This window comes from Rhipicephalus microplus, chromosome X, assembly GCF_043290135.1.
Source record: "Rhipicephalus microplus isolate Deutch F79 chromosome X, USDA_Rmic, whole genome shotgun sequence".
NCBI lineage: Eukaryota > Metazoa > Arthropoda > Arachnida > Ixodida > Ixodidae > Rhipicephalus > Rhipicephalus microplus.
The window spans coordinates 52,846,764-52,873,917 of record NC_134710.1 but is presented as its reverse complement, the minus strand read 5'-3'; the positions used below and the strand labels follow the sequence as shown (position 1 = coordinate 52,873,917).

The following is a 27,154-nucleotide window of genomic DNA, read 5'->3' as shown; positions in this document are numbered from 1 at the left end:
AACACTGGCCTTTTGTTCACCCAGTTCCTGCACTGTTTCATATCCAGTAAAGTACACCAAGATATCTGGATAAGCATTAAAGGACACGCACCTGTCGGTCTACTGGGCACACATCCCACTAACAAAAGTCATTACAGTGTTAGCCCCAACCATAAACAAAGGAAAACATACCTCGCCCTCGTCCTGCTGCCTTTCTCCTTTGAGACAATCTTCATCATCATCTTCCTCATCAAGACCATCCTCTAGCTCATCTTCCAAGCCACGTGTGCCATTGTTAATGCCACTATCATCATCTAGGTCACCCCTGTGTAATCGTGGATGCAATACAATTTTTCCATCAAAGTCCTCTTGATCAGAGTAAGGTTCAATGCGGCCTGTACTGTCTAAAGAGTCAGCGGTGGCCCCATGACCACCTTCCAAATCGGTGCCAGTGCCCGCCTCACCAGCTGTAGACACGGTACTTGTGAAGTCTCCATTCTCCTGGACAGCAGCAGATAAACATGTCATGAAGCTATACACAGGCAAAAAAAAAAGAGCTTCTGGGCAGCATTAAAGAGCCCCAGAACCAACTTTGAAAACTTTCTAAAATATTAGGTAGACGCACACAATAGGTTACGACATTGAGCTTAGAATGCCGTAATGATCACAAATGCGACATGCTTCAGCGCTACAAGCTCTGCGTGCTCTGTAAATTCTAACAAGCAGTATTTTTTTCTATCTGGGCCTTTTGGCATTCCTCAGCCCCGCAAGAATCGGCAGAGATGATGACACATTGCCTAATCATCATTAGATACCTACAACCGGCAAAAAAGTGTTTCATGCTTGCCGTAATGACAACAAGCATCGCTGACTGATGTTCCCACACTTAAATGCAAATATATACCCTATAAAGTGGCCGAAAGGATAATTGCCACCGTAGCTAGCTGGTAGAGCATTTGATGCGTTATTCAAAGGATGCAGGTTCGATGCATGCTGGTACCAACTCACCTTTTTGTCCACTTTTCTTTGTTCACATTTACATTACCTCTAACAATATCCCCTATATTTTCCAATGCATCACCGTCTATCCTCATAAACTTTTTACCAATATTCATCATCGATAATGATTGTGAGGTTTAACGTCCCAAAACCACCATATGATTATGAGAGACACCGCAGTGGAGGGCTCCGAAATACTGACCACCTGGGGTTCTTTAACGTGCACCCAAATCTCAGCACACCAGCGTACAGCATTATCGCCTCCATCGAAAATGCAGCCGCCGCAGCCAAGACTCGATCCCCCGACCTGTGTGTCAGCAGCCTAGTACTTTAGCCACTAGAGCACTGCGGCGGGCCCAAATGTTCATCATCATAAGACTCACTACGAATGAGGAATTATATTATACACCCTAACAAACTATGTTTAAAACCATGCCAAGATGGTGCAGACACTTCAAAACAATGTTGCCTGTATTTTTTGCTTGTACCTTTCCACTTTATCAAAAGCTTTCTCACTGAAAGAGCTACATTTTTGTTATAATAAAAAGTATTTTGCTAAACATTATCATTTTCCTATTTAGGATCTCTTTACCTTGCAGGGCACTGCAAATTTGATCAACAAAAATTGCAGGGCACTGCAAATTTGATCAAGAAAAATGTTACAGGAAGCAGTTAAGAAATACTTGCTACATCACATGTTTATCGATGCAGCCATTTAAACATACACACAAACACCTCCCACACTATTCTCACTTACATTTACATCCCAATTCTCATTGAGTGGGGGCAACAGATGAGTATAAAAGCTCTCAGCTACCCAATGTGTCGTTAACTGAACCTACACTGTGAGGTTCTATATTCAATGAGCCCTAAAAAAAAAAAAAAGAAACAATGATGGCGCAAGTTTCATCCACCTGCTCCAAAGCGCTGGTATGTTAGTAGAAACAAATCCATCCACAAATGCTCAACAAGTGATAGTTTTAAAGGAGCCCTGACAGCAAAAGATTTGTTTGTGATATTTTTAGTATTTATGTATTTATTTATAATACCCTCAAGGTTCAAATAAATTTTAGAAGGAGTGAGGTCTACTTAACAAAAAAGAAAGATAAAGAAAGCATAACAGTAAAGTTACAGAATTAAAACAATTTCGTAAAGGACATTAGAGAACATCAAGTGAAGCAGTTACAAGCAATGTAGAAGAAACAAATGAGCAATGTTGAAGTAGGCTTGATAGGACATTTTTAAATGCAGTTGTATTAGTTATATCCGTTAAGAAGGCAGGTAAATGGTTGCAATTTCCTGCTGTCCTAGGAACAAACGAGTTAGAGGCTGCAGTAGTAGACAAATATGATAAGGTAACCTTATGATTCTGATAACTCTGTGCGAGCGAAATGGAGCTGTGTGTACAAACAAGGAATGAAGTGCGGGTTATGGTAGTTGTTAGGCATTACATCCACTACGAAACGCTGGCATCACCTATCGTGATGTTGTGCAACTATTAGCGGGTGAAGAGAGTGGCCGGAAGGAAAACGGAGAGGATGGTTGCGGCGAGCGCGAAGCGATTCACAATTCATCAGTTATGTAATCTCTTCGAATCGTTAATAAATCAGTTGTTTGTCGTTCAATCAGTCAAGTCATCGTTCGCATCAACCCCTGACAAGGCGACGAGGACTTAACAACGAACCTATAGTCGACGTAGAGCAGAAGACGAAGCGAGAAGAAAACACTGTACGTACCGAGGCCTAGCAACAGCAAGTGCAGCCAGTGACAACGACCAGTATGGAGACCGACCACACCGAAGTGAAAAACTCCCCGCTCATCGCGGATGAAGCGGCTTTTGGAACGAACGAGCTGAAGCTTACGACCCCTCAAGGTATTTTCGAAGACAGCATCTCTCCAAATTGCTTGACACGCACGAACGCCATCGAAAATTGAACTACGCCGAACGAAAACGCAAACAGAACAACGGACCTCGCGATGCTCAACACTACGTTGCAAATGATGGCGCGACTTCTCGAAAGGTAGTTGGGAACACCACCAGGCACATCGAACAACAACGCCACCAGTGATCAGCTGCAAATAACAACGACACCAGATCTCACGGGAACCCTGCCGACCTATTCGGGAACTGAATCAGACCACTTCGCTCGGTGGGAGACTGCCGTAGAATCAATGCGCGAGTGGTGCACATGGACTGAGGCAGCAACAATCAACGCAGGAATCTCGCGACTTAGGAGCCACACAGCCACTTGGCATCAAACTACTGGGCACCTGCAGGCCGACTGGACATCATGGGTGACGGCATTAAAAACTAAATTTGAAAAGCCTCTCCTGTTCTGTCAATGGGTCGCCTACGACGACGCAAGAGCTCAACGGGAGAACGAAACTATGACAGACTATATGTAAAGAGCCGAATAGCTTCATTGCCATGCGGCTTTATATTATATAAGATATTGAAGTATTATAAAAAATACCTGTTCAAACAAGCAGTAATCATAAAATCATAACCCACTATCAATTGCTCATCAATACCTCTGCAAAGGAACGTTGTTGCAATGAAGAGTAACGGCTTGGCTTGGCTTCAGATAGAGAACTTCCTACAGGGCCTCCCCGAGATGTCACTGTAGTTGCTGTGCTCCTCTTCAAATCTGTGTTATCACCTTAAATGAAATGAATTCAATCATTATTATTTATGAAGCGTTTCTGCGCTGAAATTGCGGGAGATTAAAAGTAAACGATACAAAGCTATTTTTAACTTTAGAAAACTAACTTTTTCAAAAGCAAACCGCACATGTGCACATGAAGCAAAGGCCTTTTCTGAAGAGAAACATACGGTTTGAAGAAACATAATCCACAGTAACAATATATAGCCAACATAAGTTCCATAATAAATGCAAAACAAGAAATGACTTCGATTTACATCAATAAACACTAAATGTCTAGGCAGCACTGTTGGATGAATAAATAGTGACATCTGATACCTCATATTCCCACATCCTTATTTGTACCTGCTATGTGCAGACAAAGGCAATAAAGATAATTGATCTGGTAGCACGAGTGTCTCTTCTAGTACAACACACAGGCTATGATTTCTATTTGTGTTGTCACCAGTGAAGCTAGGCATAAATATGGATGCACTATTATTACGGTCAGAGACACTATAATAATTGAAAAATTAAAGTATCTAAAGGCCAACTCCAGTGATTTTTCGACTATGTCAGGGTAATGTTGATTCTATGTCCCTGAGACACTCTTGCCATGAGCCTAATAGCTGAAATAATAATAATAATAATAATAATAATAATTTCTCCTTAATACGTGGTACAATACTAATGCACAGAAACTTCGAAAATACTTTTATTAAGCAAGAAGGCAATATCGAAACCACACCAAGCTCACTGCCTACGTATGACATACTATTTGGTAAGAGCCGGAAGTGGTATACAGGTCCTGCCGGTGCGGAGTATGAAAACTGTGAAAGCCAGGTTGTGCGAACACTCGAGGGAGAGGCAAGTGCGCTGAGCAGAGCCAGCCAAATACCACAGAGTAAAAAAGAATACCGTGCCAAAGCCTGCCACGATTGCCTTGTGACCAGCACAGTAAACTTGATAGCAGGAAAAGTTAGTAATGCCATCGACTGCGTCATTTCCGTTGACATGCCAAACATGACGTCACACAGACACTGTTGCAAATAATTCTGGCAAGCCAGGAAAGCGCTTTGAGGTAATCTTTCAAATTCATTTACAAACAATTAGCACATCTTTCAAGCATGTAATTTGGCATAAATGACAGAAATAAGCAAAGGAACATACACAGCAATTTTCATTGAGATCCATTCACCTGAAAAAAATCGCCGTAGTTGGCCTTCAAATGTTTTTACATGATATGAAACTCACAATAAAATCTAGCAGGTAGAGCCAGATGACGCAGCCCGACCTTAGTTTTAAGTTCTGTCACTAGTGTCCAAACTGTCATAAAAAATAATTTAGGAAAGTACACACAATGCAAACTCTCTTAAAATGGGTCATGAATCACCCCTCATGCTTGGCATGATAAACACCTTGAAATGAGACGGTTGTATTGTGATTTTAGTTTCAGTTTCATTCTGTTCTTTGGACCTGAGAGGGCGCGTTGTGTATTTGTCTCTGTCCTGTATATATGTAGGTGTCCTGAGTAATAAAGGCTTCTTCGAGTCCATATTTTAGACTGCTCATGATCGCTCTACAGACACTACAATGGCTACGAGGTAAACTGCAAGTAATGCTGCTTCGTAACTGTTTCCAGGCTCCGCTCTGCAGATCTATTTTTTCGCCAGTGTGACCAGTGTTACCAGAGACGGACAACTAGGACCCCACCACCGTCATTCCTGCTCAGCCCCAGCCATTTAGCCCTGCCATAAGAGCAGTCGCACCGCATGTTCGGGACGTGCCTGCTTGCTTCTGGAGCTACTGAACTTTCGCCGGAGCGACGCAGGGCCATCCTCATTCACTGCCTTGGAACGGAGGGACAGCCCATTTTCAACACGCTACCAGCCGACGCAGCTACAACCCCAACTGCGTCTGCCAACAAGCCCGACGACACTGGGACGCCAACTGCACCGAATGTCTACGACGTAGCAATCGCGGCGCTCGGACAACACTTCGCGTCAACCAGCTACGTCGTCGTAGAACACCACCAATTCCATCGTCGGTACCAAAGTACAGGCGAGTCTGTTGCTGACTTTGTGGCGCCGTTGTGGGAGCTCGCATTATTTTGTTCTTTTGTTTCTGAGGACGATGCTCTTCGAAACCAGTATGTGGCTGGCGTTTCATCAAATTGTGTACGCGAGCATCTCCTACTTGAAGGTTCTGCACTTTCCTTTACTAGGGCAGTTTGAGCATGCGAGCGAAAAATTAAATGAGTTTTATGCTTCTGTACAGCCTCTTTTGAAGCATTCACATACGCATGCTAAGCACTCATTGAAGAAAGGAAGTGCATGCCCGAAAGCAGAGGATAGTCCGTCAACGCATGATAGCGTCTCACTTGCGTCGCAGAGAGGTCCTTCTCATTCACCGCGTTGTTTTCATTGTGGCTGCCGGAACCACAACGCTTCGTGGTCTCGATGCCCAGCTCTAGGCCAGCGTTTTGATAGATATGTGGGGTTTAACGTCCCAAAACCACCATATGATTATGAGAGACGCCGTAGTGGAGGGCTCCGGAAATTTCGACCACCTGGGGTTCTTTAACGTGCGCCCAAATCTGAGCACACGGGCCTACAACATTTCCGCCTCCATCGGAAATGCAGCCGCCACAGCCGGGATTTGAACCCGCGACCTGCGGGTCAGTAGCCGAGTACCTTAGCCACTAGACCACCGCGGCGGGGCGACTAGGCCAGCGTTGGTTATTCTGCCTTCAGAAAGGTCACTTTCAACGTGTTTGCAAACAGAAATGGTTTGCAAAAGATGAGGTCCATAAGCTTGAGTGCGACGACGCTCTTTCGACACCCGATCATGCCGAGCAAGTTCTGGCTGTCCATCACTCACCGCGTGATGCGGTCAACACAAAAGTGCAAATTTCTGATGTCACGTTGACACTTTTAGTTAATTCGGGCTCATCCGTCTCTATTCTCTCCGACGAAGTGTTCGCTTACTGGTTTTCTGAAGTGTCACTCTTACTTGCTCCCCGCCTTTCCTTGCTTGATTATTCATAACGTGCAATCTCTGTGCATGGCTGCTTCTGGGCCGACGTTATTTTCAAGGGTCGGAGTGAGCAGCTCCTGTTCTATATTGTCCATCAAGGCACTTCTTTGATTGACCTTGATGGCATAAAGGCACTTAAAATACGTAATGAAGGTGCGACATTGGAGTGCCTTCAAATGTCCATTTCTCCTACGAGAAGTGTAGTTGAGAATACGGCACACCCTGACGTTACAACGAAGGACACGCGGTGCAATTATGGAAGCCTTCCACCAGTTCTAGAACGTGACTTTCCTATGCTTTTCAATTCTGAGCTTGGCCTTGCTAAGGGGTTCGTACACAAAGTTAAGACACGTCCAGAGGTGGAGCCGATATCTTTGAAGCTACACAGCCTTCTGGACCTCGACATCGTAAAAGAGTGACGCTTCAGAATGGGTTTCTCCTATTGTCGTTGTTGCAAGAAGGTTGACAGTATCAGATTATGTGTCGACCTTCGTCAGTCAAATAAGTCCATTGTTCCCGACAGTTTTCGATTACCCCACACAGAGGAACTTCTTCACGCCCTTGTAGGTGCTACCCATTTTTCTAAACTAGACTTGACCTCTCCATACCGTCAGGTTGTCTTGCACCCTGATAGCAAGGATCTCACTGCTTTCATTACCCATGAAGGTCTGTTTCGGTTCAGAAGAGTGTGTTTTGGATTGGCTTCTGCCCCTGCAGCCTTCGAAAAGCTGATCGCAACAATTCTTGATGGCTGTTCAGGAGTCCTATTCTACATCGATGATGTAATTGTATTTGGAAAGACAGCCCATGAGCACCTTCTGAACCTGAAAGCTGTCCTTCAGAAGATTAAGACAGCAGGCTTGAAGCTATGTAACAAATGTATTTTCGATGCTCGGGAGCTGACCTTCTTTGGGCATAAGGTGACTACCAATGGTATCGTGCCACTTCCAGAGAAGGTAGATTCTATCGTAAAAATGCCAGTGCCAACAAATAAAGCCACCTTACGTTCGTTTCTTGGTCTGGTAGAGTACTACTTCATGTCTGTCCTTCAGTTGGCTCAGGTGGTGGAACCTATGATGCGCTTACTACATAGAAATAAACCTTTTATTTGGTCAGCAGACGCAGACAGAAGCTTCAAGAGAGTCAAAGAGCTCCTTTCATCTAGAACAATACTGCATATGCTTGACCCAGCACTGCCGGTGATGGCATCAATTGATGCATCTGACTGTGGGCTTGGAGCAGTATTGAAGCAGAAAGATGGGCGTGAACTGCGCACAATAGATTTCGCATCCCGCACACTATCACCTACAGAACAAAAGTATTTGGGCTAAGCTCCTCCGCTACAATTTTCTTGTCGAGTACGAAAAAGGGTCGATGAACACTGTAGCAGACGCTCTTTCTCGTCTACTAAGCCCGACTTCAGAAGCTTAACTTGGGACAGATGATGACATTGTCTCACTTGTCCGAGCCTGCTTGAATCTCTAAAGAAGAATTCAAGCAAGCTGCTTTCGGTGACGTATGCTTACAACAGGTCAAATCTTTTGTGATGAATTCTTGGCCACCACACAGGCAATCGTGAGCAGATCAAGCCATTTTTCAACATGCGTGAAGAACTTTCAGTGGTCGATGACTTATTGTTACGTGCAGAGCAGCTGGTCGTTCCTTAATCTATTTCTGCCCAAATCATCGCCACCACACACAAGATGCATCAGGGCATCACGCGCACGAAAGCAAGACTCCGCAAACAGTTCTGAAGGCCTGGTATGGACAAAGAAGTCGAAACAGCCGTAAAGAACTGTAGTGTGTGCTTGGAGGCAGATAAGTCTGTCAAAACGTCACCAGCCCCCATGCAGCCCGTAGAATGGCCTCAGCGACCATGGCAAAAACTTTGCATTGATATTGTGAGCCCCCTTGAACATGTGCCTCGGAACAACAGGTTCATAATCAGACTCGTGGATTATCACTCAAAATGGCCCGAAGCTTATTTCTGTAGTAGCGTGTCCACAAGTACAGTCAAGGAGTTTCTAACCAGCGTATTTTCGCGAGAGGGTTGTCCTGAAGAAATAGTCACTGACAATGGGCCACAATTTATTTCTCATCAATTCACAAAATTTCTTCACGATCAAGCCATTCGCTTGTCTCATTCATCAGTTTACTAACCTCAGGCTAGTGGACAAGTCGAACGCTTTACTCGAACTCTTAAGAACTATGTACAGGTGTGTCTCCTGGAGCGACAACTGTTCCACCAAGCAGTAACTGAGTATCTGGGTGTATACAGATGCACCACATGCCACAACCAGTGTTGCACCAGCAGTGTTGTTGCATGGCCGGATGCCCCGAAGAAGGCTGCATGTAGTAGGCTTTTCTGCACCAGCTTTTGAATAAGATCCAGCTAAAGAGCTCTCACGATTACGCCATAGGATCAAGGAACAGTAGCAAACATGCAAACAATATGCGGACCGCAGAAGAGCTGCCAAAAAGACTACAATCGCAGTAGGTGATTTCGCTCGTGTCAGGAAGCAGTCTATTCATTTCAAAGGAGATAGTGCCTTTTTATCGCCAACAAAAGTTGCGAAGAAACAAAGTCCTTCCTCCTTCTGGCTACAAGATGGTAGGACCTGGAAGGCCTCAAAACTTGCCAAAGTTCCTCAAACGAGCCAGTTTCATCTTCCTGAGTGTTCCAGTGAGCTGCTGCTACTTCCTTGCGAGTGTGCTGTGCCATGCTATCGTTCTGTGCCTACTTCTCCTACAACGGTGCAACCACAACAGTCTCCCGTTCTGCCAGCTTCTTCTGTTGGGTTGCCCCACCTAAGCCTCCTGCTGCGCCAGCTGTTGCGGTGCCAGTGCCACAGCCTACTAGTGTGCAACCAACCTCATCTGGTCCTGTGCAGTCTCAGCCTGTGCCGGCGCAGACTGCTGGCACGCAAGCAACAGAGCGGCCGCAGCGAGAACGACGACCTGCTGCATGGGTGAAGGACAATGTGTTGAAGTAGTGTGGGTGTACATTGTGTATATGAGTGTTCTCTATTTGTTCTAACCCCTACTAACACCACTAACCTCTTTAAATAAGGAAGGAAATATATTGTAATGCGATTTCATTTTCAGTTTCGTTCTGTTCTTTGTTTATGTGTGTCTGTCCTGTATATATGTAGATGTCCTGAGTAATAAAGGCTTCTTCGAGTCTATGTTTCGACCTGTTCATGGACGCTCTATAGACACTACACCCGCCTTAGTTTTAAATTCTGTCACTAGTGCCGAAACTGTCATATAAAATAATTTAGGAAAGTGCACACAGTGCAAACTCTCTCAAAATTGGTCATGAATCACCCCTCATGCTTGGCATGATAAACACCTTGGAATGAGACAGATGAACCTTAGGATTACATGGTCAAAAAGTTTTTCAAGGAGCGTAAGTAGGACTGGAAATATAACAATCACTATATTGGCCTCACACCGTTCCACTCAACTTGCTTCATTTCAAAAGAGGGCAGCATCGTTTGAGGTGCCCCACCCAGTGCATTACTTCACCTTGCTTATATGTTGTGTGGTTTTCTTTCTGGATAGCTGTAGCTGAGCGGTCTGGTGTGGTGTATTTACTACTTTTACTCAGAGAAACTGGATGGCGTTTCGAGTGCGCACAAATGAAGCTGCCGCAAGCCAACGCTTTTGTGCCACGAGCGCACAACCACTTATTCGCTGTTGGTAAGCTAGCATCTTTTTTTTTTCTTTGTATACTATAAACTGCTCAAGCTGACTAAGAAAGTTTTCAAGAAAGACGCTTCATAAGAAGTTACTTCAGAATCGTATCAAGTTTTGCTCGTTTTAGTAGAAAATAAGCAATGAGGTATGATTGGGAACTTCCTGCATATTTGTGAGCTCCTCTACAAAAAGAACCCGTAGGGCAGACAAGGAGTATTCCTTTGCTGTCGCCATATGTTGGCAGTAGAGCTGGCTACATGCAGATTTTCTATGCCAAACTATGAAGAATTATACCCCTGTGTAACATGACATAGGTGTAGCTATAACAGCATCAGCATTGCATAAATCGGCAGGTACACCCATGCGCCGGTATCATGATGCATGTGTTCGTTACATGCTACCCTATTAAAAAACCCAGTGATGTTGCCACTGCAGTGCTTTCCATAATTATTGAACTAGTGTGGCATGGGGCATAGAGTTTCCTAAAATTAACTAGAGGGTACTCTGGTGCTGTGATCGCTCAGTGACAATAGGAATGAGGGGTAGTGCACAGATTTGCCTAGCCTTCGTACTTGCGGGCGGCGAATCGCACGTGTGGCTTAGTTTATCGCTGGTTTTGGTTTTCTTTTGAAGAAAACAACAAACAGTTTTGAACTTCGTAAACCAATTTGAAATGATAAGCGTAAAAGATTAAAGTGGTAAAGTGCAACTGATAAACTATTGCAGATTGTTCTTTCGTGACAAAGCAGCTTCAAGACATGCAAATCCAAAAGGAATGTAAAGTACGAAGACTAGCCAAATTCGTCTACTACCTATATTTCCCATGGTCGCTGAAGTGATGATGTGTGGCGCTTTATGACGCAAAGGCCGATTCATGGCCAAAAAGCGCCACTTCAATGAGTATAGAGATGTGGACAATGATATGTTGCGTGGCTGTATAGGGGCCTTAAAATTCCTCGCGATAGTACGGGTAAAAACATAAGTATTAAAATCATGACAGTGACAGGATATGCATAGTAAATAGGGTGACAAAAGTTTTGATAATAGAAACATGTAAAAATATTTGGCACTAGCACAAGTGCCTCATCAGCGCCCTTGTGTCCAAGGGCTGCGAGGCAAGTGCTTTCTTGTGTAGCCATCGCAGCAAAAACCTCTCTGCAGAGGTCGTGCTATGGAATGCCCGGGTATATGATATGAAAACTATGAATTTCTTTCAAAAACACTAGCAATGATTTATGACTAAAAGCGGTTCCCTACCGACGAACATTGCAGGGTGTAAAGGTATATGTTGTCGGTAGGGTAATGGAAAATGTTGTTTTCTTAAAGTTTCTAACTCTTTGCACAGGATTAACATGTGTAGGACCGTTAAACCTTCACCACATCTGTCACATAATGGGGGATCGCCACTGGACAAAAGATATGTGTGTGTCCTGTATGTGTGTCCTATCCTGAGCCTCGTTAGTATTACCTCTGTATAACGCGATTTCGATACGGGCAGCCAATGACCAAGGTGTGGCTTAATAACGTGTAGTTTGTTTTGTGTGTGTGTATCCCACTTGCTCTGCCAGTATACTCTGAGGTTTCGTTTGAGAGATGATTTAAGATCAAGGGCCGGGATTGATATGGGTGTAGGGGCAGTGCTTTTGTGGACGGATGCAGCGAGCTGATCCGCCCTCACGTTGCCTTGAATCTCACGGTGCCCTGGCACCCGGCACACTACAACATGTTGTTTGAGTGTGCACAAAATGGAGTAAGGTGAGACAAGGACTGGGCTTTTTTGTTTTTTAAGTGTGTGAAAAGCCGTTACGACACTGAGGGAGTCCGTATAAATTACTGCTTTTTGTATTTGTAAATGCTTGATTTGTTTAGCCACCACAAGTATCGCATAAGCTTCCGCTGTGAAGATACTTGTGCCTGGATGTAGAAGGCCAGCATCCGAAAAGGATGGGCCGACAGCAGCGTAGGACACAGAGGGGTCAGACTTGGAGGCATCTGTGAAGAACTCAGGACGTGTGTATTTGTGTTGAAGTTCCAGGAAGTATGTTCGAATATGGGCAATAGGTGCATGTTTTGTAACTTCTAGAAAAGACACATCGCAGTCAACAGTCTGCCACTGCCACGGTGGTGGGTATGCTACAGGAGCCATTAAACTGTGTTCGAGTGACATTCCAGTTTCCTCAGCTAGACCCTTCAGGTGAATTGAAAAGGGCTGCCTCATCGAAGGCCTGTTTTGAAACAGAATGGAGCTCGACAAATCATTAATAGTAGAGTATGAGGGGTGCTTCCTGTCTGCTTTCATCTTAAGGAAATAACAAAGGACATGTAAGTTCTCTGCAAATAAAGCGACCACTCATTTGACTCAACATAAAGGCTTTCTACGGGGCTGGTGCGAAAAGACCCGTAGAAAGACGGATGCCCAAATGGTGCTTGGGGTCCAGCATCTTCAAAGCACTTTGAGTCGCAGACTGATAGACAACGGTTCCATAATCTAAGCAGGTGCGAATGAGGCTTCTATATAGGTTCATGAGACATTGCCTGTCACTACCCCACCTAGTACGTGACAACACTTCTAAAACATTCATAGCTTTTAAACATTTTGTTTTTAGATACTTGATGTGCGGTACGAAGGTCAACTTGTTGTCCAAGATTAATCCTAAGAATTTATGCTCCGCATTAACAGACAAACATTGACTGTTCAGTTCAATGTCGGGTTCTAAGTGCATGCCTTTCTTTCGGGAGAACAAGACACACGTGCTTTTTTGTGGGTTCAGTCGGAATCCGTTTTCCTCTGCCCATTTGGAGACCTTGTTTAAACTTAACTAAACCTGCCGCTCACACATTGCCAGATTGCAAGACCTAAAGCCAAGCTGAATGTCGTCGACATATGTACAATAAAACATATTGCGAGGGATGGTCAAGCGCAAGGAATTCATTTTTATGAGAAAAAGTGTGCAGCTAAGTACACCACCTTGTGGCACGCCTGTTTCCTGGACAAATGTTTGGGAAAGAACCGTGCCCACTCGGACACGGAATGTCCGGTTTGACAGGTAACTTTTGATTATGTGAAACATTCTTCCGCGCACGCCAAGGTGGGACAGGTCTCTTAGAATTCCAAAACGCCATGTTCTATCATAAGCCTTTTCGATATCGAGGAACACAGAGATAAAATATTGTTTATGGACGAAGCCGTCTCTGATCTGTGCCTCGATACGAACAAGGTGGTCTGTCGTGGATCTACTCTCTCGAAACCCGCACTGAAATGGGTCGAGCAAATTGTTTGTTTCAAGAAAGTGTACAAGTCGGCAGTTTATCATTTTGTCAAAGACTTTGCACAAGCAGCTTGTAAGTGCAATAGGCCTATAACTCGAAGCTAAAGAAGGGTCCTTGCCCTCTTTCAAAATGGGAATAACAATAGCCTCTTTCCAGGAGATAGGAATAGTGCCAGAAGACCAAATAGCATTGTACAAACAAAGTAAGGTTTTTCGGGTTTCGTTTCGTAGGTTTTTTAACATTTCATACATCACACGGTCAGAACCCGGGGCAGAAGTACTGCAGGAGTTTAGAGATGTTCGGAGCTCAGCTAGACTGAAAGCTTGGTTATATGCCTCGTATCTAGTGGATTTGTGTTCGAGTTTCTGCTTTTCTATTCTTGTTCTGTATTTTTGGAAAGTGTCAGTATAGTGGGACGAGCTGGATACCTGTTCGAAGTGTGCACCGAGGAAGTTTGCCTGATCTTCCAAGGTATCACCCTGAGTGTTCACGAGTGGAAGTGTGTGTACTTGTTTTCCTGCTATCCTACCGAAGATGTTCCAGACTTTAGCCTCCTGTGTGTATGAATTAACCCCTGATAAAAACTTCTGCCAGCTTTCTCTTCTGGCCTGCCGACGCGTTCTCCTGCCTTGAGACTTTATTTTTTTGAAGGTTTCAAGATTTTCGGCTGTCGGTGAGTTCCGAAGCAGCCTCCAAGCTCTGTTTTGCTGTTTGCGCACGTTTCGGCATTCAGAGTTCCACCATGGCACACGTCGTTTTCCAGGGTGCCCATTTGTTTGTGGGATGCAAATTGTTGCAGCATCAATCAAAATTGCTGTGAAGTAGTTCACAGCAACATCGATGTTCAAAGTGCAGATGTCATTCCAACCTAGACAAGCGATAGTATAAAAGTGTTCCCAGTCGGCTCTGTTTATGAGCCACTTGGGAACACGTGGTGGACACTCAGTTACTGTCGTTGTGCTCAAAACTACGGGGAAGTGGTCACTTCCGTACAGATTACTGACAACTTTCCACTGGAGTAGAGGCACAAGAGATGAAGATACTATGCTTAGGTCTATGGAGGAGTAGGTGTTATTAGCGAGGTTATAATAGGTTGGTTCTTTTCGATTTAGGAGACACGCGCTCGACAAGATAAGGACCTGTTCGATCAGTCGACCTCGCGCGTCATACCGAGAGTTACCCCATAGCCTGCTATGCGCATTAAATTCTCCAAGGAGAACATAAGGCTCCGGAAGTTCATCAATTAGAGAAAGTAAATCGCGTTTTTGCAGCTGATAGCTAGGAGGAATGTAAATAGTGCAGATTGTGATCAGTTTATCAAAAAGAACCGCTCGAACAGCCACTGCCTCAAGGGATGTTTAGAGTCGGTAAGTGTGTGCATGCTATTCCTTGATTCACTATGATGGCAACACCTCCGGATGATGTCATAGCATCAACACGGTCTTTTCGGAAAATAATGTATTTACGAAGAAAATTCGTGTGTTTTAAATTAAGGTGTGTTTCTTGTACACACAGCACTTTTGGTGAGTGTTCGTGTAAGAGTTCTTGGATGTCGTCAAGGTTTCTGAGAAGGCCCCTGACGTTCCATTGTATAATTTGAGTGTTCATGGTGAATGTAAAATAGTGCTGTGTGTACGAAAAGCGAGTGGCTGTTTAGACAGGGAGTTTGAGTTCATTTAACAGGGCCATCACCAGGCCCTGTTATCTGCTTTTTTGTTTTCTTGATGCGCTCCAGGGAGCCACGCCGCTCTTTCGGCACCAAGGGTGCCGACGTATCCATTGCCTCCTCGGAGGCACTGGATGCCCGCACGTGCGGGCTGTTAATTCGAATTTCGGGCCTCGCCTGGTGAGGTGAGGCCTTGAGACCGGAGGACTCTGGAGTCTCCGGTCTCTGTTTGGGAGTAGGCGGTGTAGCCTGGGCTACAGCCGCCTTGGGGGCAGGTGCCACAACCCCCGGCTCGGTATGTGCGGGCCGAAGGAGTGGCGAGGGCTGGTGCGGCGGTGCCCCCTGACGCGCCGCATCAGCGTATGTAGGTCCATAGAATGGAGCGACTCTTCGCCGTGCTTCCTTAAATGTAATGTTCTCCTTCACCTTCAACGTAATTATTTCTTTTCCTTTTTTCCAGTATGTGCAGGAGCGTGAATATGCGGCATGGTTTCCTTCGCAGTTTACACAGTGTGGTGGTTGTTTGCAGTTCTCAGACACATGGCCTAGTACTCCACATTGTGCACAAGTCTGGCGACCACGACAGGTTTTAGAGCCATGGCCATACCTCTGGCATTGGAAACAACGACGAGGGTTTGGTATGTACAGCCTGATAGATGTCTTTGTGTACCCTGTTTGAATAGATTCCGGTAGTTTACTGGATGCAAATGTGAGTATTAAGTGTTTCGTCGGTGTTTCCTTATTATCTCTTCTAATGATGATTCTCTATACATTAGTGACATTTTGGCTCTTCCACCCCTCCAAAAGTTCAGTCTCAGTCAAGTCAAGTAAGTCCATGTCAGATACCACTCCGCGAGTTGTGTTCATTGATCTATGCGGTGTTATGGTTATTGGTATGCCACCGAAATCTGAGAGACGGTCTAGCTTTTCAAATTGTTCTTTGTCACGGATTTCGAGGAGAAGGTCTCCACTAGCCATTTTAGTTACCTTGTATCCTGTGCCAAGAGTTTCGGTAAGACATCTAGAAACCAGGAAAGGAGAGACGGTTCTGGCTTGTTTTTCAGTTTTTTCACAGTGGATAAAATGATAGTGAGGATATGTTTCTTTGGGCTGGTTAAAAAAGTTTATATCATCGGTGCATACCCGCTTTAAGCCGGTAAGATCAGACAGTAAGGGGAATGCTCTGTGCATGCCTGTCGTATTTTTGTTCAGTAGCGTTGGCGGCCACCCACCACAGAGCCTAACGAGGGGACGCTACAAGTTTGCGGATGCTGAAACCTGCAGACGCCAGCCGTACAACACCACTATAACCCAATGCGCCTAGACCAAGATAGGCTATTTGCACAGGGTTAACCCTAGCCGCCAGGAAGTTTGGAAGTAAACGGAAGAGAGTAGAAGACAGGACAGATAAACAGTAAGAGATAAAGACGAAGATGTAGGGAGAGAGAGATAGGAAAAGGCGACTGCCAATTTCCCCTGGGTGGGTCAGCCCAGGGGTGCCGTCTACGTGAAGCCGGGGCCAAAGGGATGTGTTGCCTCTGCCGGGGGGCCTTAAAGGTCCAATCACCCAGCGTCGGCTCAACCCCCAGGATCCCCTTTTCCCTGGACACGGCAAAGCCACGCACGGCTAGGTGTGGGAGGGAGTCAAAACTCCCCCGTTAGCTCGGGTCCGTGGTGTTGCTACACACCAAACGCCTACTTGCGCAGGCACCCCTGCGGGGCAGTGATTGCTTTGCCGCGACGTCTAAAATCAAACCGACACTCGTCGCAGAGCGCAGAATCATAAGAGAGCCCAGCGAAAGGACTATTCGACAACATGCTTATCGAGTTTCCCGCAGAGAACAAGACGCCATCCAAAACCAAGTACAACAAATGCTTGCTGACGACATGATTCAGCCATCTACAAGCCCATGGGCATCACCGGTTGTGTTGGTGAAAAGGAGAGACAGCACATTGCGTTTCTCTGTTGATTATCGCAAACTGAACACCGTGATAAAAAAAGATGTTTATCCGCTTCCTCGCATCAACAACTCACTCGACTGCCTTAGAAACAACCTACATTTTTCATCCATGGATCTACGCAGTGGTTACTGGCAAATTGAGGTCGATGAGCGAGACCGGGAAAAGACCGCCTTCATTACTCCTGACTGTCTCTTCGAATTCAAGGTGCTTCCTTTTGCACTGTACTCTGCTCCCGCGAATTTTCAACGAATGATGGACACAGTTTTGTCCGGTCTCAAGTGGCAATCGTGTCTTGTCCATTGAGATGACGTCGTCGTCTTTTCTGCCGACCGAATCCTTCGACTCGCACAAGTAATAATGACACTAGCTACGCAACAGCCAGACACCCATTATATGCTCGGGTCAAAAAGAAATGTGTATTTAAAAAGCAGCTTTTTTTTTTTCAGAAAATAAACTGATAGGCCAAGACAACTGCGATTGTTTTCATTAGTTCAGCCAGGAAAAACAAAAGTACCAGGTCTCTAAACGCACGCAACAAAGGCAAGTAATGAAAATGTGTGCAAGCTAGCCGAGCAAGCTAGCCGAGTGAAGATAGTGCACCCACAATGGTCCTTCTGCCTTCACAAAAGCACATTGGTTGGGGTTACACAAGAACTACAAATAAAACCACACTTTTGGCAATTTTCTTTGTTCAGTGGCCATATAACGTACTTCTATTGCGTATACCGTTTTCCTTGTTATATCTCGCTTGAGTAGCCGCCCACGCCAAAGCTCCTACGTTTTTAAAATTTCGCCAATGAAAAGTGGTCATTGCCGCCTATAGAGTGTGAACAAGACGAATTCGGCAGATGGCCCAGTTTACATAGAAATATAAAGAAATAATTAGTATTTTCTGGGTATTTTGAGAAGAAAAATTTACCAACTTTAGGAACCTTCTGGCTAAAAGTTGCAAAGGGATCGTATATTCAATTTATTTTTTACGCAAGTAGAAAAATCACTAGTATTTCTTGGGTATTTTGAAAAGGAAATTTTAAGCACCTTAGCGACTTTCTGGATGAGAGCCGTAAAGGGGTCGCATATTCTATTTATTTTATTCGCGAGAATGTACCAAAAAAACCATCCCACGTAAATTAAAATAAATTTAATTTATAGGCTTCTATTGCTAACATGAAATAATTAAATTGATGAAAATAAATGATAAAGATTTGTATTTTGAGAGTTGAAGCCACATGTTAGTCGTTTTTGCATCCAATCCAAGCCACATAATAGCTGTTGTGTGTTGAGTGAAAAAAACTGATCGTCTTTGTGAGCCACGTTTTGCATTCTGTGGCATATAAATCTGCAAGAACAATGTAGTTGTGACTACCGGGGAGTATTTTCGTTGCTGAAAGATATGGCAAGCTGCAAAATGCAATTGCAACACCTTTGCTTTACTCAGGCGAAAGTGGCGCCTAAACTGTTTGTCGAGCATGTCAAATGCAACCTCAACATCCCTCTGGCGCTTGTGTTAGGTCACGTCTCATCGCCAAATATAACAATAAAGGTCGCTTGCTCAGCCGGCACTACCATTTTTCATATTCCATTTGCGACAGATCTACTCCCTGGCTGTTCCACCGTAGCGTGGAAGCGATTTGGTTTATTTCTCCATAATAAGCACCTACTCTTCATTTTGACGTCAACACGATTCGGGCTTCTGAACCGTCACTTGATTGACAGGTTCAACGACCAATCAGCATTTATTTTTGCATAATGAGTGCATGCTTGCAATTTGGAACATCACCCAAATGTGGGCTTCCCACTAGTCACTTGACTGACAGGTTGAACGACCAATCGGGGAGCGCCCTTGGGACCATAAAAGAAATTAGGAACAAGAAATAGCAGTTCGTTATACGGCCACAGGAGCTACCCAGTGCACAATTACAGCTGCCACCAAGATCAGCAGCACGTGTTTTAAAAAGTCTGACGCCAAATCATACGCAGACTAAAGTTATGTAGGAAGGGAAAAGAGCTTGTCAATGAGCTGAGACTAAAACCTATTTAGGTGTCTTTATCTAAGGAAAATTTTTTCTATGGCACAGGATATATGACACAGGAAAACCCGGAGGGTGCAAATGTAGCAGGGGCTCCACCCTTGAATAAGTAAATAAATAAACGAATAAAAAAATAAATAAAAAATAACTGAAATCTATCTATACATATACCTACAGCGCCCTCTGGGGGCATTGTTGTAGGGGGGTTTACAAATTCAAAGTACATTTAAATCAGTGGGGACAAGTTGAATTGCACGGCACTCAAAAAATAAAGACAAATCAAAAACACCTTCAAAAAATAAAGACAAATCAAAAACACCTAAATTCAATAAAGTTAATAAATCAATATGGCGCAATTATTTTGTGACTTACCTAAAAGAGCAAAATCCAAATTTTACGACTGAATTCTAGCAATAGTAGATTATGTACACTTTAATTGCAAAATGGCTTTGAGGTATATTGATACCATGAGTACAACAATGAAAAAATCATGGGAGTAGGGAGTAAACTCGATCATACTGACACTAGCAAACAACTGCGTTTTCCTCAGTTATGCTTAATAGAAGTTTTGCTCTTATAAAAGAGCGACATTTGTAGATCTGGCTCTCAATTAAAATATGATATGAAACTACGAGCACATTTGGAACAACGAAGTAGAACAAGTGTGATCATTAATATTGTGTCCACCTTTGTGGATACAGAGTCCCTCTTTCTGCATCTGCCTTGTTATGACACTAAAACACTGAAATGCAAATCTTGGCCGGTATGCCGAGCCCCATAAAAAACTCATGAAAACGAATTTCACATGCACTACGTAAGTGAATAAAGATTTTGGTCTTACCACCCTGAAGCTCTCCTTTAGCAGCAAGCTCCTTGAGTGCCTCATACTCCCTTTTGCTTTGGTCATGCTTGCTCAGCAGATGCTGAATAGCTCGACTTCTGCCAGCAGTATGTGAAACTTGAGGCACTTCAACAGCCGTCACTGGTGACTGTGGTGCAGGCCTGCCGACACGATGCCCTAGGGGTACATTCTCCTTGACGTCGTAGTCCTGCTGCTTTGGTGACGCATCTGGTACTGCCCTGGGAGGTAGCGAAGGACGCTTGCCCCAACCCCAGTGGGTCATTCCAGAACCTTTCACTGTATTGTCCCATTTCTCCTGTTGAGAACTGTTGCTTCCTGTCAAGTCTGAGCCTTTGAACCCTGCAGGCCTGGCTGACGACTTTACTTCTGCCCTGTTCAGCTGCATTGTGGCGGTATTTTCAGAGGGCTTCGAGTGAAGGTCGGGAAAGTCCTCATCGTGGAATCGGCAGTTTTCAACCAGGCTTCCACCCCTGGTTCTGCGACCACCACGTGCTCCTCCACCGCTTCCTGACCTTGACCGGAGGGTGTAAGCCTCTTTATCTTCCCAGCTGCACTCGTATTTGTTAGGGCCACGGCCATAGCGCCTCCATCTCCGACCTCTAAGAGGCATCAGTTCTAAACGAATATCGTAGCCATATATTCTCACAAGCTCCTCACTTGATTTCGGTCCCTGCTCCTCCTCACGATACATGTCATGTTCCCAAACGCATTCTTCATGCCAGAGCTTCTTTGGTCGGCGAGAACCCCTGCCATAAAAAAGGAACACAACTTGCAAGATATGCAGGGTGGAAGTGGGCTTCAGTCTGTTTGGAGCAGCTTTGGGAACAGTAATAATGCGGTTTTGGAACAGCTTTGGAGCAATAAAAAAGGAGTTTTGGAGCTGCTATGGGGCTGCAAAAGGTGTGTTCTGGAGCATCGAAATTCAGTTTTGGAGCAGATTTTTCGGGCAACACATCACTGTTGATTAAATTTTGCGTTCTGGTCAACACAAAAAATTTCTGTGGTTTTCACTAAGCATGCAATGCTGATCAAGTGACCAAGTTTACCCGAAATTCATATATATTAAACCTTAGAAAATCAAATCTGAAAGCCCTGCGACTAAATAAAAAGCATAAGTGGCATTCTAGACCTCAGACGAATAAAAACGTTTGGTGTTAAAATGTTGCAAGGTTCAAAATGTAATTAAAACAATGCATCTAACATGAACAGCACCTGATGATATTTGGTGTTTTTTTGGCGCAAGAGCCATTCGATGGGCAAAGAGCAATAGTACATTGGACTAGAGATGTGGACAATGATTGTGATTAGCGGCTGTATAAGGGCCTTAATATTCTTGGCGCCAGGGTGAGTAAAAACATAACAGTAATAAAATCATGACCATGTCGTGAACTGAGTGCAGTATCAATGGATGACGAAAGTTTGTGACATCAAAAATAGCGATGGACATGTATGGCATTAGCACAAGTGCCTCGATTGTTCACATCCTTGCGTCCAAGGGCCGTGAGGGAAGTGCTTTGTTTAGTGTAGCCACCACAGCAGAGACTTCTCTAAAGAGATCGTGCTACAGAATACTCGGGTATGTCACATGAAAGATACATAGTTATCTCAGAAAAGCAAACAACAATTTATGTGTGAAAAGTGGTTCCCTACTAACGAACATTGCTGGGTGAAGTGGTATGTGTTGTCGGCAGTGTAATAGAAAGTGTTGTCTCCTCAGCGTGTCTAATTATTTACACTGGGCTAAAATGTAAATTACAATGAGTGCTTCTCCACATCTATCACACAAAGGTGGATCGCCACCATACAAACGAATTGAATGTGTAGTGTGTGCATGTCCTGTTTTTAACCTGGTAAGTATTACTTCTGTGTGGCGTGATTTTGATACTAGCGGCCAATAACCAAGTTGCGGCTTGATGACATTCAATTTATTACCTGTGTGTGTGTCTTATATGCTCTGCCAATAACCCCTGAGCTTTCATTTTAGAAAAGGTTTCAATTCAAGTGCAGGAAGTGGTATCGATGTATTGGTAGCGGTTTTGTTGGCGGATCCAGCCAGCTGGTCCACCAGAACGTTGCCTTGTATTTCACAGTGTCCTTGCACCCAGAAGACTACAGCATGCTGCTTGGATGAGTAGACTGTGCATAAGAGTGAATAAAGCGAGACAAGGACAGGGTTTTGTGCTTTTTATAAAGTTTTCAGGGCTTTTACTACGCTTAGAGAATCTGTATATATAATTGGCTTTTGTAGTTTTATTTGTTTATTGTGTTCAACGGCCGCAAGTATTGCATAAGCTTCGCTGGTGAAAATGGGTGAATCAAAGTGCAGAACGCCGGCTTTCGAAAAGGATGGGCCAACAGCTGCGTACAAGACAGGAGTGTTGGTGTTTGAGGCATACGTAAAAAACTCAGGACATGCGTATTTCTGTTGCAATTCTAGGAAATATGTCTGAATATGTGCAAATGGTGCATGCTTCATAACCTTCAAGAAAGACATGTCCCGATCTATCGCCTGCCACTGCCACGGTGGCAGGTATACTGCGGGAGCTATCAAACGGCGTTCAAGTGGCACGCGAGTTTCCTTCGCTAGGTCCCTCATACACAGTGAGTACGGCTGTCTCATAGAAAGTGGTTTTCAAACACAGCAAGGTTTGACATGTCATCAATTGTTGAATGAGAAGGATGTTCCTTGTCTGCGTTCACTTTAAAGGGATATGCTGTAGTCAAAGACACTTTTTTTAATATTCACCCTAGAGCAATGAAACTTGAGCTGTTTATATAACTTTTTATGCTGATTTCAAATATATAATTAGTTGTCTTGCAAGTTGCTTACTTTTAGCTCTGCAGTATGACAAAGTGAGAACCTTAACCCTTTTACTTCCCTTGTTTTCATTCCTAAACTTCCGTGATTTTTTTGCCATTCATAGTTATTAATGTTTCAAATAAAGTGTAGAATACAAATAACTAATTAAGAAGCACATACAAAGTACATATTATGCATGAAAAATAATGGACATAAAAAGGCCATATTTTACCAACCGTAGCAAAAGTTTACATAAACTTTTTAATATAAAATAAAATATTGAAATATAAGCAAGATAGTTGTATTTATAATATTTTTGAAAAAATTTGGACAAAATCTAATACAGATCCGCTCACTAGAAGTACCAGAAAAAGGAAGTGCACATTGGAAAAAATGACAAAATTTTTGTTGTGGTAAAAACGAGTTTTAAAGTTAAAATTGAGTTTTTATTTATAAAAAAAGATGTCTATAAATTTGATGAAATTTGCACATCAAAAAGAACAGTCCTTCTTGTAGTGGCCACTGCCTCTAAAACACAATAGCACCATGAGTTTGTCTTTCTCAGCTTTTTCGAGCCGGCTCCTCACAAACATTTCGCTCACAGACAGGGCCATGAAACACTTGTCAAACTTCTTCCGCTCCATCTGGCAGAGCTTTGTGCCAACTGCAAGCTAGAAAGAAGTTCGACAGGACTGCGAAATCTAAACTTAGTCCAGTGTCGAGGGACACAACAGTGCCGATGTCATTTTGATGATGATGACGATGATGATGATGATGATGGTAGATTTTAGTGGCACAAGGGCAACTCAGGCCAAAGAGTGCCAAACACAGGGTTTTTCGTTGGTTCAATTATAGAAAAAAATCTATCTAAAAATCTAATCTAAAAAAGGACCACTGCCGCCACTGCGTGTCGGCAGTGGTCCTTGTCAGGACAAGGAGTGTGTGCTGCATGACATTTGGTAAAGAAGTCTCAGCGGTTCTCTCAGGATTGAGAGATGGATGAGATTAGTGAGAATATGTAATTAGGTGAAGGAATCCAACATCAGCTAAGAACTTTAAAACTACTTTTATGGGAAACATGGGATCGTCCCCAAGAAAAAATAAAGGGTGAGGCGGTATGTGGCATTTGTATAGCTTTGGGAAGTGATGCAGTCTTCGTGGTTCAAGGTACGGGCACATAATTAAAATCTGAACGGCAGATAGCACATCACCACATTTTTCACAACACGGTGCAGGAGAGTTGCTTAAAAGGTTCGAGTGTGTTGCATGTGTATGACCGATCCTGAGTCTGCTCAGTGCAACCTCTTGATGCCTATTACGTTTTTCAGGAGCATATCTACCTATTCTTGGCTTTACTGTGTGCAATTTGTTTTCAATTGTGTGTTCCATTCCTCTTGCCATTGCTTACAATTTTGGTTTCTGGTTAGCGGCCTGAAGTCCTCATATGGGATGACGACTACGTCTACTGTTGGGCGGAGTGCAGCGGACTTCGCAAGTCGGTCCACTGCCTCATTGCCAGCTATGTTGCAGTGTCCCAGAATGCAGCATAGCGTGATTTTAAGCTTGGATCTGTAGGCTGACATGAGGCAGTTTAGAAGGGCATCAGTCAATGGATATTTATGTGTCTTTGCGGAAGACAACGCAGTCACTGCATTGAGGGAGTCTGTGTATATGATGGAGGCTGGTTCTTTCTTCTTTAAGATGTGCCTTACAGCTAGCAGTATGCCATAGCACTCAGCAGTAAATATGCTGGTATGTTTATTCATTGTTGCAGATACAGAGTACGCTGGGCCATATGCAGCACATGCGACGGCCGAGGACTTGGAAGCATCATTGTAGTACTCAGCACACCTGTATTTTGCCTGCAAGTATATAAAATGCTGCTCGACTGCGACTGGGAGGCCATGCTTTCCTACCTCTAGGAATGACAAGTCGCAATTGATAGCTCGCATTTCCCATGGTGCCACAGTGTCCTTGTGGGAACTTAGTTGAAGATTGGAGACGGGTATATTAAGATTTTCAAAGTGTGAGGCCACTCTGATGGGATACCTTGGCATAGCTGATGGTCGCCTCAAGAACAGGTGGGCGTTTGATGTATCCTGCAATAGCTCGCGAGATGGGTGGTCGACATGAGAGAGCACCTTGGTTGCATACTTTATGCTTGTGAACTGCCGTCGTCGTTCTAATGACCACCGATCTGTCTCAAGATACAGGCTGGCTATTGGGCTGGTTCGGAAAGCGCCACTAGCCAGACGAAGCCCATGGTGATGCACTGGGTCGAGCGTCTTAAGTGCGGATCTCGATGCTGATTCGTACACAACCGAGCCATAATCAATATGTGAGAGCAATACACTACTGAGTAGGTTTAATAGACAGTCACGATCTGTACCCCATGACTGGTGCGAGAGGATCTTGAGCAAGTTCAAGGCTTTCAAGCATTTCAGTCGCAGCTGCTTGATGTGTGGGACGAAGCTGAGCTTTTCATCCATCACATCACCTAGAAATTTATGATCCTTTTTAGTAGCAATGGTGTGTCCGTTCACTGAAATGTTGGGAGATGGCATTATGCCTCGTAGTTTTGAAAAGAGTAGGCAGACAGTCTTGTCACAGTTAAACTTAAAACCATTTTTGTCTGCCCAGCTTGAGAGCTTATTTACTGCCAACTGAACCTGACGTTCGCATATGGCTAGGTTGCATGATTTGAAGCTGATCTGAATGTCATCCACATATACAGAGTAGGAAATTGTTTTAGGCAGTATAGTGTTTATGGAGTTCATTTTTACGATGAATAGTGTGCAACTAAGTACGCCACCTTGGGGAACACCATTTTCCTGCGTAAACCACCTTGAAAGGACATTTCCAACACGAACCACGAATGTACATTCAGAGAGGTAGCTTGGAATTGTATTCAGCATGTTCCCCGACACTCAAAGAGATTGCAAGTCACGGAGAATGCCTTAACGCCATGTCGTGTCATAAGCCTTCTCCAAGCTGAAAAACACAGAAAGGCAGTGTTGTTTGTGAATGAAGGCATCCCCGATGTAGGATTCGAATGCTACGAGTTGGTCAGCTGTCGACCGGCCTGATCTGAATCCAGCTTGATGACGATCAAGGAGGCCCTTATATTCAAGGTAATACATGACGCGGCGGTTTACCATTTTTTCAAATACCTTGCACAAGCAGCTAGTCAGGGCGATAGGCCTATAACTAGCGACAAGTGTGGCTTCTTTTCCTTGTTTGAGGATTGGTATTATAACTGCCTTTTTCCAGGCCTTCGGTAGACGCCCGGAGGACCGTACGCTGTTGAGCAGTAAGAGAATGACATCAAGCGTGTGTTTGTGTAAGTGTTTCGGCATGCCACATGTAATCTTGTCTTGGCCTGCAGCTGAGTTGCCACGAGTTGCCAGCACTGCCTTTAATTCGTCGATGGTAAACAGAGTATTGTAGCCTCCAGCAGATGGCCTTCTATCGCAGATAGGCTTACGTTCCTCAGCAAGCTTGTGTCGTTTAAAGGAGTCTGTATAATGTGCTGAGCTGAAGATATACTCAAAGTGTTGGCCTATTACATCTGCCTGGTGTTCCAGCGTATCACCAGCAGTACTGACGAGAGGGACCGGATGAGTGTTGTGCCCATGAAGTGCTCTTACTCTGTTGTACACCCTATGCATATCAGTGTAGGAGTTAACTGACGAGAGAAAGGACTGCCAGCTCTGCCTCTTTGATTCTCGTCGGATATGCCTGTCATTTGCTTTTGCATGCTTGAAATTCATCAGGTTGTCAGCTGTCGGGTACCTACGAAATTTCGACCAAGCTTTGTTTTGGTTCTCGCGAGCTTTTTTGCACTCCGCATTCCACCAGGACCGTCGTTTGTTTAGCATCTTGTCAGATGTCTGTGGGATCGATCGCTCTGCGGCCTGTATGATATGAAGTACGACCAATGCTTCACAGTCATCAATGTCTAGGTTTTCAATAGAAGAACGCGACAGTTCTGTAAGTTCTCGGAATTTTGTCCAGTCAGCATCCTGTTCTCTAAACCTGAATACATTTGTAGTCGTCTTACTTGTACTTCCTGTGTGTTTTAGGCAGACAGGAAAATGATCACTTCCATAGAGATTATGAATAACAGACCAGTCTGTGGTTGCCATGAGTGAAGGGGAGCCGATAACAAGATCTATGGCTGTGTGAGTTGCACGCTGCGTTAAAAAACGT

At 44.2% G+C, this 27,154-nt stretch overlaps 1 protein-coding gene across 14 annotated transcripts in view; it reads right to left on the bottom strand.

Moving 5' to 3' along the window:
- The window catches only part of LOC119176042 (uncharacterized), a 475,621-nt gene that overhangs the window by 263,065 nt on the left and 185,402 nt on the right, over window positions 1–27,154 (bottom strand). For 13 of the 14 annotated variants that reach the window (XM_075881071.1, XM_075881080.1, XM_075881083.1 and 10 more), the window contains 3 exons: window positions 20,125–20,891; window positions 3,511–3,638; window positions 172–480 (listed from right to left, as the gene is read on the bottom strand). In XM_075881071.1, the coding sequence (XP_075737186.1) occupies window positions 172–480; window positions 3,511–3,638; window positions 20,125–20,891 (1,204 nt within the window). The remainder of the gene's footprint in view (window positions 1–171; window positions 481–3,510; window positions 3,639–20,124; window positions 20,892–27,154) is intronic. The other variant, XM_075881073.1, reaches the window with a different exon arrangement.